This window comes from Protopterus annectens, chromosome 1.part1 (assembly GCF_019279795.1).
Source record: "Protopterus annectens isolate FY-2018-M chromosome 1.part1, PAN1.0, whole genome shotgun sequence".
In the NCBI taxonomy this organism is placed as follows: Eukaryota; Metazoa; Chordata; order Ceratodontiformes; family Protopteridae; genus Protopterus; species Protopterus annectens.
In genome coordinates this window covers 120,757,772-120,771,673 of record NC_056726.1, presented here as the reverse complement: position 1 = coordinate 120,771,673, position 13,902 = coordinate 120,757,772, and the positions used below count along the sequence as shown (strand labels likewise).

The 13,902-nt window shown below is 38.8% G+C and overlaps 1 protein-coding gene across 1 annotated transcript in view; it reads right to left on the bottom strand.

Annotated features, from left to right (window-relative positions):
* LOC122814238 (dynein axonemal heavy chain 5-like) overlaps positions 1 to 13,902 on the bottom strand; it is a 3,525,594-nt gene that overhangs the window by 375,874 nt on the left and 3,135,818 nt on the right. Inside the window, exon 99 of the mRNA XM_044086840.1 lies at positions 8,137 to 8,261. Within this exon, the coding sequence (XP_043942775.1) occupies positions 8,137 to 8,261 (125 nt within the window). The remainder of the gene's footprint in view (positions 1 to 8,136; positions 8,262 to 13,902) is intronic.

Genomic DNA, 13,902 nt, shown 5'->3' with positions numbered 1-13,902 from the left:
GGTACATACCAAAAGGGGCGTTGTACTCTATAATGGGTCTAATGAGTGATGAGTAGAGGGGAACAATTACCTCTTTTTTTCTGGATGAGAAACCTTTTGTGATGAGGTGTGCCACATAGAAGGATTTCCTGACTACTGTGGCGATGTGATTATCAAAGGAGAGACTATTGTCCACCAGTGTCCAAAGGTCTCTTATCACACTTTCAGTGTTAAGTATACTACCACCTATGTTGTAGTTCATGGGTACAGAGTTTTTACCAAAGGGGATGACAATGCACTTTTTGGCATTCAGCTTGAGGCCATGGCTTTGACACCAGGCATCTGTCTCAGTGAGGCCCTTTTGTAGGATGTCCACATCGTTAGGAGTTTTGATTATGGCTCCTCGTTTGCAGTCATCTGTGAACTTCATTAGCCAAAGACCTTCTGTGTTAGCCTGTACTTCAGAGAAGTAGATACCAAACAGGAGAGGACCCAGGACTGAACCTTGTGGTACTCCACTTGTCACTGGTCTGAAGTCGGATTTGGAGTCTGCTACTTTCACAGTGTGGGTTCTGTCAGTGAGCCAGTTGGCAACCCATCATGTGACATAGAGATTTATACCTAGTTTAGTGAGTTTATCTATAATTCCAGAGTGGGGGATGGTGTCAAAAGCCTTGGCAAGATGTAGATAGGCTGTGTGAACCACTTCACCCTCGTCTATGGCTTTGGTGACTGCTTCAAAGAAGTCTATCAGGTTTAGGAGACATTATCTGCCTTTTACAAACCCGAACTGGGTGGGGTCCAGAGTTTGGAAATTACCAATGTCTTTGTTTATAAGTTCCATAATGATAAGTTCCATGGCCTTGCAGACCAGGCTCATCAGGCTAATGGGGTGGTAGTTCCCGGGGTCCGTGGTGGCTCCCCCCTTGTGGAGTGGGATAACCATCGCTGTGTGCCATTCAGCAGGCACAAAGCCTGAGGTGAGGCTATGATTGAACATGGTACTTAGGTAGGGTGCCAGTTCGTTTTGTAGTTTGTATAGAACGCAGCCTGGGATGTTGTCTGGTCCCATGGATGCTGTGTTCTTTGCTTTGGAGAGTGTGGTTTTTACCTGTGCAGCCGTGATTACAGGAACTTTGCATTCTTCCAGTATAGAGATGGGCCCTTTAGAGGGTGAGATGGGGGTAAAGTTAGCAATGAACCTATCTGCCAGGATGTTGGCAATATCAGTTGGGTCTGTATATTTAGTGCCATTGTGCTGTAACTCAGAGCAGATCTGAGTGTTGCCATTGAGATTCTTGACATAGCTATAGAATGCTTTATGGTTGTCGTTAGAATCAGTGGCAATTTTGTTTTCGTAACTAGCTTTGGAGGATTTTATCAGGGATCGAAGCTTCTTACTGGGGCTGACCAGGGAGCTCCGCCACTCATGGGATTTTACTCTTTTTTGCAACAGTTTCTTCCTTCTGTTGTACAGTTTGTTTATGGCAGGGGACCACCAGATTGGCTTCCTTGTTTTGGAGGATAGCATCTTGGTTCTGTTTGGGATAGCACGATCCATGCACTAGTGTAAGTGCTTATAAAGTGCAATTGTGTAGGATTCAGTAGTTGTAACTGTATTGTCCATCTGCATGGGTGTCATGAAGTTCACCACTTCTGTCTTAAAAAGCATGAAGTTGGCTGTGGAGACATTTTTTACCGTGGTTTCCTTAATGGGGGGGGGGGGCAGGATGTGGATATCCAGGGTTATTAGCTTATGGTTGGATCGGACCAATGAGGTGTTGACTTCAGGTGTGGAACACTGGTCACTCATGTTGGTAATGACTAGATCTAGGATATTGTTGCCCCTGGTGGGGGTGTGGATAAGTTGATCCAGGGCATTGGAGTTTATGAATTCCAGAAAGCGTTGAGCAAAGGAGTTGGTACATGAGTAGTTTTCCCAGTTAATGGTGGGGAAGTTGAAATCACCCATTATTAGGGTGTTTGGTTGAACCCTAATATTTTCCAGTACATCAAGAAAAGAGGAGTGGGAATCCTGGGGCATGGTGTGGGATCTGTAGCAAGCTACAATTTGGATTGCAGTTTTGCCCAGAGTTAGTTGCACTTGGATAACCTCGGATGCATTATGCTGAGCAACTAGCCTGGAGGTGCGGATATCCTTAATGAATATGGACACACCTCTGCCTTTGGTGTTCCGGTCCAGGTTACATGGCCCAAAAGTTTGGTATGAGTTATAGCCTGGTAATGCAGGGCTGCTCTCTGGAGCCTTGACCCAGGTCTCAGTTACTGCACAGATATCGATGTTCTCCATTTTAAGGAGTGCCTCGAGTGAGTGTATTTTGAGATTTAGACTTCTAGCATTGAGTAGCATCACCCTCAGTTTTTGCTTGCTTGTTCCTGTTATGATGGTGAATTTGTCATTTGAACCTTGCCTAAAAAAGGCACTATAGGGGTGGCAAGAACCTTAGCCAGTATCCGGAATCCCAGGGGAGACAGATGTAGGCCATCTCTGGCAAAGCATCGTGGTCTGTCGACCATGTCACCCAAGGGAGACAGATACTGGATCCCTTTAGAATGACACCAGAAGCTTAGCCAATTGTTGAAGTCAATCATTTTGTCCTTGTACTGCGATATCATTCTGGGTGATGGCAGAATGCTACTCAGGGCTAGGGTCATACCTGCCTGGGCTACAAGATCAGAGAGCTCTTCCATGTCTCTTTTCATGTAGTCCAGGGAGGTACATCTCAGGTCGTTCACACCAACATGGACAATGACAGAGTCATATTTGTAATTGTTGTGGAGTGACCTGAGTGTGTGGGTTATGTGGCGGATCCTGGCACCTGACAGGCAGCTGACAGTAACCTTCTCCTTGTTTAGCCTGGTGAGTGGGACATCAGTGTGCCTGACTATAGAGTCACCAATGACTAGTGTGTTGGGTACGTTGTTTTGCCTTATTGGCTGTGGTTGAGTGGCACACTGAGTCTGCGGGCTATGTGTCATTTGGGTTGTGTTGGGGGGTGGAGGTTGCTTGCATTTCTGCTTTGGAGGTCTCTGATATTTGAGCAGATTATTATTGAGAGCCTCCACAAATGTTTTTGTGTTTCTTTGTGTGGATTTTGGTGGTGTAGATTTAGTGAGACAATGTAATGAGTGTGGTGTGTGCAAGTGTTTACCTTCTCTACTTGACTGTCAAGTTCAGTCTTGGTTGGAGAGAGCTTTACCTCCAGTTTGGCTAGATAAGTGCATCTCTCACAGGTTGTAGTGTTGGGTGGTAGGAGGAGAGGGTTGTCTGTGTACATGAGGCAATTTCTACATTGCCCCAAGATGCCCAGATTCATCAGATAGACAGGAGAGAACACTGGGAGCTGACGCTTGGACACGCCTGAATAAAAAACTATTTTCCTCTAGATAAGTGAAGAAAGTGAGTACAAGAGTTGTTTTTCTCTAAGCAAGTGAGGAAAGTAAGTACCAAAAGTGTTTTACTCTAGGTAATGAGGAAGGTTGAGTGCTGTAGTAATTAGTAGCTTATTTAGTGTTTACAACAAGTTCTGAACATGTGCTGATTAAGAATAAGCAAATTCAAGTGCTAAAACTAAGAATCTGTATCTGGACTAAACTAGTTAGAGGAAAGGGGGGAAGCAAATGCAAATGCAGGCTTTTAAATCAGAAAGTTGAGAGAGATGGAAAAACTGCCCAAACGGCCAATAACTACAATTTCTGGGCCAGAACCACTCCTTATGTGGTAGATAGGTTACCTAGTGCTTACCACTCCCACTGATAAGCTAGAAGGCTTCCCTCCAACATAGAAAGCTTGGGGGGCTCAGAAGCTTACACACAGTCCTGGATACAGCAAATCTGAATCTGGAACACTAGTTACAGGAAAGGTAGGAAACAGGACCTTCTTCTGGTCTTGTATGTAAAGTCTGAAGAATTACCGAGTCATATATTGTTTGACAAGTTTCTCTTGGTTTTCCACTGCGTAAGTTTATAGTATTACGCTATTTTCTTTCTTTCTAGGTAATTTTTCCCCCATAACTGCCAACTATCATGTCTTGCCCAATCAGCCTCTGCTCATTTATACCCCTTTACTTGGGAATTACCCCAGTATATCATAGCATAGTGTTGACAGCCTTCTGGAAGGTCATTCATACAGACAGCCACGAGGATTGCTTGTCCCCTTACCAGAATCCTGAGGCTGAAGGTATTTGTATGGCTTAACCCTTTCCACACTTGACGAGGGAACAAAAATTTCTGTATCGCCATGGCGACCCACAACTCCTTCCCTGCCAGGGCACACTCTCACATACTCACTCCTGAAGACTACCATCAGGAAGTGGCTTAGTGGGAAGAAATCCACCACTCCAGGATGGGCATGTTGTTGCAGGCATTGTATTTTGCTCATCGATAAATAAACACAGCTATATTGAAGTGAAATGTAACAGAAGTAAGATGAAGCAGGATAAGGTTTTTATTAAGATGAACAGTGCTTGGCATACAGTGTAATATATTATGAAAGACAGCTGTTTACTACAGCCTGATAGGCTACTGTTTACTATATTATGAGAGACAGCTGTTTACTACAGCCTGATAGGCTACTGTTTACTATATTATGAGAGACAGCTGTTTACTACAGAGTGACAGGCGAATGTTTACTACAGCGTGACAGACAGCTGTTTACTACAGTGTGATAGATGGTTGTTTACTACACTGTTATGGCATGAGTACAGTAATCTTCACTCTGTATTTCTTTGTAGTGCATGGAGTGCACTCATTACCTAAAAAGTGATCAATCAATCCACTGGCAGATAATGATTTATTTAGTTTTACATCTGTTGTATTACACTGCATGCCAAGCACTATACACCTTACTAAGAATCTTACCTTGCTCCATCTTACTTTTGTTACCTTTCAATTTAATATAGCTGTGTTTATTTATTGATTTATTGTCTGACTGAGTACGTCATTGTGCTGTAGTTTGTAATAAAATTGGCTGCAGACAACAACAAAAAAAGCCTATTCACTACAAACTGTTTCTCCCCCTACCACATCATCAGATAGTGGGGCTGGGAGACATGGAATGAGAAAGTACTTGGACAGTTGCTCAGTATGGAGTAAACAGAAGCACCAGTTTATTAAACTTAGTAAATGTTGGCCCACACAAGTAACTAAAGTAAAAACTGTACATCTTAAAATAAAAAAGTCTACTTTACAAGAAGAGAGCATAATTCTAACAAAAAGAAATGTCAAAAAAAAAAAAGAAAAAACTTTCCACGTAATCTTTTAAGGTGATTAGAGGCAGTATTAATAACGACTAGGAAAAGTTTAAACAAGGCACCTAGGAAAGTTTCTTCATACTTTTTTCAAATAAGTGCTTTTAGTTTTTAACACTTTCTTGCTTAAACACTACCAGAACAAGCAGATTGTATGTACCTTAGTTTAACATTTTGCATGAAGGATGACACAGTGACATCTCAGGAAAGAAACGCACAATCCTGCTATGCTGCTGTGTCCAAATACAAATCCATGCAGCTATTGTTGTGTCAAAACCTACAACCTTATGATTTTTTAGCGTTAAAGATATCAATGCAACCTGATGAACTACTGACCTAAATTAATTGTTAGAAATATCTGAAAGCAAGGCACTAATCAAATGAATTAATGCAGATATTCAGTTATAATTTGCATAGTGTCATTTCTGGCTGTCTATGGCTTGTATATGGTATGGTTTTGCATTATCTATTATCAACTCAACTATCTTTTAAAGATTCCAGAGGTGAAAGGACAAAGGTTGGTATTATCTTACAGTCAATGAATGGAATAATATAACAATAACCCACACCTGGGTGTGGGTAAAGCTGGATTTACCCACAGTTGGTATGGTTTTGTCACGAGGGCAAAGCCAGAGTGGCCAAACAAAGCCAACTGTAGGTAAATCCAGCATTACCCACACCCAGAAGTGAGTTACTGCTATTATACAATTACATTATTTAAGAAAAAAAATAATTACTTTTCTTAAATAATGGGATTGTATAATGCCTCCTTGCTGCCCTTCCGCAGCTGTCTGGTATTCTGCGGCAGTTCTGATGTACTGCGCATGCATATGCCTATGCAGTACATCACAGCTGTGGGCAAAAGCAACGGAGAAAGCAAGATCTCCGTTGCTTTTTACAAACTGTTTCGCTATGTTAAATGGGGTTAACATAGCGAGATAGCTTTAAAAAAGCAAAGGAGATTCTCCATTGCATTTTTAAAGCTGTCTCGCTAAGTTAAACCCATTTAACATAGCGAGACAGTTTTGAATAAAGCAACTGTGAAGGCAAGATCTCTGTTGCTTTTTACAAACTGTCTCGCTATGTTAAAGGAGTTTGACATAGCGAGACAGCTTTAAAAAAAGCAATGGAGAATCTCCGTTGCTTTTTTTAAAGCTGTCTCGCTATGTTAAACTTGTTTAACATAGCGAGACAGTATGAAGCAAAGGAGATCTTGCGTTCTCTGTTGCTTAAAAAAAGAGTTATAGTAATGGAAAAAGTCCGGGCGACTGGACCTTTTTCCATTACTATAACTGATTTACAATGTGCACACTGACCAATCAGCATGCGCATTTTTGAATATTAATGGGGGTCATTGTATAATTAAACAATAACCAATAACATCGGTGTGGTATATTAAGATTTACCCATGGCTAGTGTGATTAAATAAATCCAACAGTGGGTTACTCTTATTATACAACAACCCCCCCATTAATATTCCAAAACATGCATGCTGATTGGTCAGCGTGCACATTGTAAATCAGACTTATACTAATGGAAAAAGGTCTGGTCGCCTGGACTTTTTCCATTAGTATGCCTTTTTTTTACAGCAATGGAGAACGCAAGATCTCTGTTGCTTTTTAGACACTGTCTCGCTATGTTAAAGGAGTTTAACATAGCGAAACAGTAACGGAGATCTTCGCATGTGCAGTACATCAGAACTGTCGCAGAATACCAGACAGCTGCGGAAGGGCAGCAAGGAGGCATTATACAATACCATTATTTAAGAAAAGTAAGTATTTGTTTTCTTAAATAATGTCATTGTATAATAGCAATAGCCCACTTCTGGGTGTGGGTAATGCTGGATTTACCCATGGTTGTCTTTGTTTGGCCACTTGGGCTTCCCCCTCATGACCAAATCACATCAACCCTGGGTAAATCCAGCATTACCCACACCCAGGCGTGGGTTATTGCTATAATATACCACATCACAGAGTCGATTATTGCTATTATACAACGACATCATTTAAGAAAAAAAAACTTACTTTTTTTAAATAAAGTCTTTGTATAATGGCGCTGTGCTGTCCTTCCATGTTTTTCTGGTATCCTGGGGCTTTTACTGATGTACTGCACATGCGTATGGGACTTGCTTTCCCATGCATACCCAGTACATCAGTGCTTTGGAAAGGAAGCAACAGAGAAAATAAGGTCTCCATTGCTCTGTTTTTTTGTTTTTTTTTTTTTTTTTTTTTAATTAAAAAAAAAAGTTTCGGACAGTTTAGGGGTAGGAGATAGACAGAATGGAGGAAATACAAGGAAAATCAGGTATGTGTCTTTGGTTTTGAATAACATACCTGATTTTCCTTGTGGTTTCTCCGTCCTGTCTTGCGGCTGTGTCTGTAGTCCGGATTACAGATTTTTTTTTATTTTTATTAAAAAAAATAAAACTTATACTATATAGCAATGGAAAAAAGTCCGGGGGACTGGACCTTTTTCCATTGGTATATGCTAGGATTTTCAATGTGCACGCTGATTGGGCTGACCAAACAGCGTGCTAGTTTTGGAATATTAATGTCCAGTCGTATAACTGGCCTTTTAATTTTTGGAGTCTATTACATATCTAGTTATTGGGCAGATGATGTGAGCCTGGGTTGGTTCTTTGTTTAATTCTATTAGACAGTCATTGAAAAGAAGCATTATTTTCACTTACTATACTTGGTAGTTGCAATTTTTTTACTAAGTACATCTGTAGATTCTGATAAGTGATCTGTAATATTTGAATCTGGAGTGTGGCTGATACAAGTTACTGATAGCTTAAATGACAAATTATTTCACAGAATTTAAGAAATCTGCTTATTATGGTATTATAATTCTTTAATTGCATTTTTTAAATTTTTGTTATACTCACATCTTTCCCAAGATGGTACCGATAAAAACAGATGCTGCATGCAAAATCCGGTCACTGCGTACAGCCCTCACAACAAGGAATCTCTGAAGTGGGGTGGCATTATCCAGACCATCAGGCCACTTTGTCTGCAAATAAACATTATGTTACATTATGGCAAAATAATCTTCAGCTAGTTTTAATCAAAAGGGGAATGAAAAATACAAACATGTCAAAATTAATCTGCCTTTATAACTGTTTTTCATTGCTTCCTGATTCCAAGTTAAAGACACAACCCCAAAAATGGATATAAAAACAGCAGTCTTCAAAATCACATCTATTACAATATATTACAAAAAGAATTGAGGTAAGCAGGCCTTAATGTAGTGGCTATTATTTGGTGCCAAAATGAATGGGATTACTTTAGTAGTACTTGATCTTGACAAGTGATGAAAAACTCAAGAAGGCAATAGATAGTATAATTTTTGCTTAATACCAATACAGCTATTTTTTAAAGGAGGCAATAGGTAACCAGTGGTGGATCCAGAGGAGAAATGGATGAGGGAGCTACTTCTCACTAAACATCGGTGTCAGTTGTTATTCAGTACAAAGTAAAAGCACATTCGCCCCTCATTTTCTTTTCATGTTAGATATGCACACATGAAGGTGGAAAACAGGACTATGGAAAGTCAATTTCATACGGGCGCTAAGGAAGGAATCCATAGTACTAAGTATTAGACGTATCCACTGGTGATTAATCACTTTGCTAACCCCATCTTTTCTCCCGATTCCTGGCTTTCCTCCACCATCTAGATTACTTATTTTGCATTTCGTCATATTTTGTCTTACTCTCCAACTTTTCCTCCATCCCTCAACACAGCAATAAAATAACTAAATTAAGCCAGTGGTCTGAGGGCCACTACAACCCAGAATTCATGGTGTTTAGTTGCTCTAAGGTACATTTTAGAGCTTTTTTCCATATATTGACCCAGTGATGGCCTACACAAATACTGTGACTAAGGAAAGAAATTCAAACTTGTTTTCTTTCAAGGAAGAAGTAAGTTGTGTCTGATGTTAAATGGTAAACATTCACAAAATACCATTCCCAATATTTCCCAATAAAATGGGAAGAAAAATACTTACAAGGATACATAAATAATATCTGGGAGTAGTGCCACTTCCCCCCCTCCCCAAGCAAGCAGTCATCTTTAATGCTTGCCAGTTGTGTTAGATTGGGATGAAAGCGGGATAAAAGTAAAAGAACAAATGATCACATATTTCAAGTTGTTGCTGTCATACAGATATGTACACAACATACCCCCTCTGCTCCATTTTCCAAAAGGCAGCTAACATCTGTGTAATTCTCTAATTTCAGATAACCATTCTGTGTTGCACAACTTATAAACAAAGGTATGGCATCTAAGCCCAAGGAAGTCATTGTTCCACTGTATTTAGCATTCATCATTTGGAACATCCACAGAGGTTCCTCACTAAAAGAATACAGGGCATAAGTAAAATGTCCTATGCAGACCGCCTCGAGGCCTTATCCTTGTATTCTTTCTCCTACAGGCTTTTGAGGGGAGATCTATGCCTGGCATACAGGACATTGTCAGACCCCACTCTGACAGACCTTCTGCATATTCACAAACCAACCAGCACCAGAATTACTAGTTCTAAAGGCTTAAACCTTGCCTGTATATAAATAGGACCTGCTGGTGAAATAGGTATGTATCCCAGAGACTCCTCCATCTATTGAACAGGCTCCCATTCCATGGGAAACAGAGTTCCTCCCTAACCCAATTCAAATGCAACTTGGACAATTGCATGGGAAACCGGAAATTCATCCCTGGTGTGGCACCTGTGTCTCTAATGGACACAGGTGACCTGTAAATGGTTCATCTCCTAGGCCCATGCTTACACTTATCAAGGGTAGCAGAACTTTTCAGAGATTTGGGATTCATGGCTAGGTTTAAAAAGGCCCTTGTGTTTGTTAGTCTACTACATATGAACCTATGAACCTATAATAATGAATGATCAAATGGGCAGAGCAACATATTTCAGTTTGTTGCTATGTAATGTATATATACAGAGCATTCTTCCTTACCCTCTTCCACAAAAGATAGCTAACTCTCTCTCTCTCTCTCTCTCTCTATATATATATATATATATATATATATATATATATATATATATATATGATGTTTGATTGAGGAAAGTGAAAAAAATAATGATCACAGTAATGTATTCCAACATGTTGCTTGTAAACTGTACACTCTGTCACTGGGCAAGCTATAGTTACTTTCTACAAGCCACTATGGTATGATTGTGAGGAAAGTTAAGGAAACAATGATCACACTGTCCCCAGACCTCACATGTGCTATAGCAACCTTCTGTGGTAGTATCTGAAAGTATAGAAATGCGATCTGACTGGGTCTTATAAAGATAATAACATTTTTTTTTCTTTTCTTTTCTTTTTTGCACACAACCCCACTTTGCACACGATACCTCAGGCTTCTTTTCAAGGTTCTGTTCCAGGTATAATTGTTGCACATGACCCCGGTATGCACACAACACTACAGGATTCACATGGCACCCCTCCTGGTTAACTGATCTACCTTTTTAATGATAAAGAAGATGCACACAGCACTTTGCAAGACTACTGTTATTACATTATTATTGGATAGGAACCGTTGTGTTAATTTAAATAAACTACTTGAAGTAATGTATTTAAACAATGTTAAAATGGTTGCTTGTATTAATGAAACATGTTATTCTGAAGAAGTCTTGATATTAAAGAAGATGAAAGTGCTAAATAATACAAGAGTTGCTGGTGTTTTCCTTTTAATTCTTTTTGAATGCTTTTGTGTCATGAAGTTCGTTATTAGTTAGTGAAATTTATCTTCGTTTTTAGTGCATTTCTTTACCAACTATATATATATATATATATATATATGGTTTACTACCATATTTTTGATCAACAATTTGAAATTGACATTTTTCGAACTTACCTCCACATCCGGAGTCATGCAGCACACATTTTGGAGGGGGGGAGGTCCCACTGCACTCCCTGCTACTGATATATACAAACTCCGAGATCGCATTACAGTGAGGGAAAGGGTACATTTCCCAATCTCCACTGCAGTGTGATCTGCATTTAAAATGCTGAATCCACAACAGCGAATGCTAGTGTGTATTTTCTGTTGTGACTTCAACATTTTTTTCTGCTCATTTCAAATGTTGAAAACTTGCTTTCGGAATTACAGGTTCGCACATTGCAGTTGTGACATTTTGAGTGTAATCCTATATATATATATATATATATATATATATATATATATATATATATATATATATATATATATATATATATATATATACATACATATATATATATATATATATATATATATATATATATATATATATATATACATATATACATATATATATATATATATATATATAGGATTACAATCAAAATGTCACAACTGCAAATATGGATTCCCCACACCCCCCCCTTATTTAATAGTCTTACTCCAGGCTTGCACTGCAGTGGGGCAGGGGCTATATTCCATTTTTGACCAAATGAACTTTGACGAAGTGAGCTTTCAGTCAAGTGAGCTTTCAGTGAAGTGCAATGCCTGGTATCATTTTCAACTAAGTACAATTCGACCAAATGTATGGAATCCATATATATATATGTGTATATATATATATATATATATATATATATATATATATACATATATATATATATATATATATATATATATACATATAAATATAAAATATGTATATATATATATATATATATATATATATATATATATATATATATATTGTCTGCTCAGGACTTCCTTTTATTCTTCTTTTTTTATATTTTCCTAGAAGATGTCTGTGGTAGATATATATTTAGAGATTTATAAATGTATGTATTTTTTTGCTAGTTGGATGCATATACACTTTTATTGCTATAATATACATAGAAAAATATAGTCAGATGCATGCATTTCTGTTTGCTGGCATACATATATTAAAGGGTTAAACTGGCTTTATTTAAATAAATAAAACAGCATTTATTTGTATGCAACATGCTGGTACAGCATGAGAAAAATGCTGATAAGGATAAGCTGAATGTTTACTGTCTGAAACAAGCTTTAAGGGAAATAGATAAGGACTCAGGTGCAAGAATGAAACCGAGTTGGAGGCAAGAACAACTTACTGAACTGTCATGTAATTCACCTTGAAACAAGAACACAAAGGAGCTTATTAGCAGACTGCATGACATCATTGAAAGGCTGCTTTTACACAGAAACATTTTTAAACAAAAAAGACTCTAAAGGTTTAATAAACAGACATCAGAAAATACCAAAGTAATGACTTTGAGAGTTCCCAAAAGACTGCTTTCACAAAAATGTATATGTGAGATCTAATCTAATTTCTTGTTAGATCTGTTAGATCTAGATACTGGAGAACACCATCCATGTTGTATAAAAAAAACTTGAAGACAGTAAACCCTGCAAACTGTACAGTTGTACGTCATCTTTTTTATAGACAAGTTATTAGTTTCTGTGCTAAAAAATAATAATAATATACTGCTAAAAAGGTTAATAAGCTGCAAAGTTTATGTGTACTAACCAGACTTTATTTTTTACAAGGCACTTTTTCTACTAGGCACCAACACAACAGCTGCAGTCGGCAGTATCAGTAAGACAAAACTATAATCAGTCACATTCAATCATCCATTTTTTATTAACTTTTCAGTCTGAGGTAACTTGAATACTGCACTTCCTTTATTTGTGTTCCCCCTCCTCCTTTTCCTTTCCCTCTTTTAACCATCATTGTTTTTTTCGTTTTGCAGTTATGACCACATATTTTCCCACCTTTTCAAAAACTGGACCTGGCCACATGGCTTAAATTGATTAAGCCTTGACTATGACCCATGCAATCAGTATTGGACTACTGACATGGGAGCTGGAGGGTGTAGGCACGGAAGGATATACTCAAGTGGCCAACATCAGCTTCCTCATCATGGAGGGAAGGCAGGTGGCCTGGATCACCACATTAGTGATGCCTATCAGAGGAAATAGGCAAGGGCAGTTTTTTGCTGCTGAGTGGTGAGTGTGTTGCTGAGTCATGAATGATATAGAGAACAGCATGCACATCTTTTCTTGCCCAGCCAGCCACTGCTTAAGGGGAGGGGTTTGGAGAGGTGGGAGTCCACCACAGGACCATTCAACTGGCCTGTTCTCTAATGCTCCAGTTTATGGCAGCAGAGGAACAAATGAGCTGAATAGGCCACTGAATGGGAGCAGATTGTATAGGAGGGCAGTTACATGATTTGGGAAGCCAGTCTCTCACCTAATGAGACATGAATGAGCTGATGGGGTACATGTAGAGGAGCCATTGAGTCCTGCGGGGGATGTAAAAAAAAACTTTTTTTAAAATTAGCAGTATCTGTTTTGCATCCTGTCTTCTATATGTTGCCTAAAACTCAGTTCTGTCTCCTTGTCATGCATACGTTTTAACATCCTTATAACTCATTCTTCTCCACCTTGACTTCCGGTCATCCCAGCCTTCTGTTTTTACTTATCTTTATTGCTAACTCTTCTGTTGCCAGCATAAAAGGGTCATTGTCTTTATTTTTGACTTTCCATATAAAATCAGTGATACCCCATTAACTATGTCTTGAATCTTATTTTTATGAACCCAACCTGGCTCTCTTGAATTACCCTAACTAGTGCTTTTTAAATTCTTTACACTGGTGGCTTAGCTAGGACTTTGATTCTG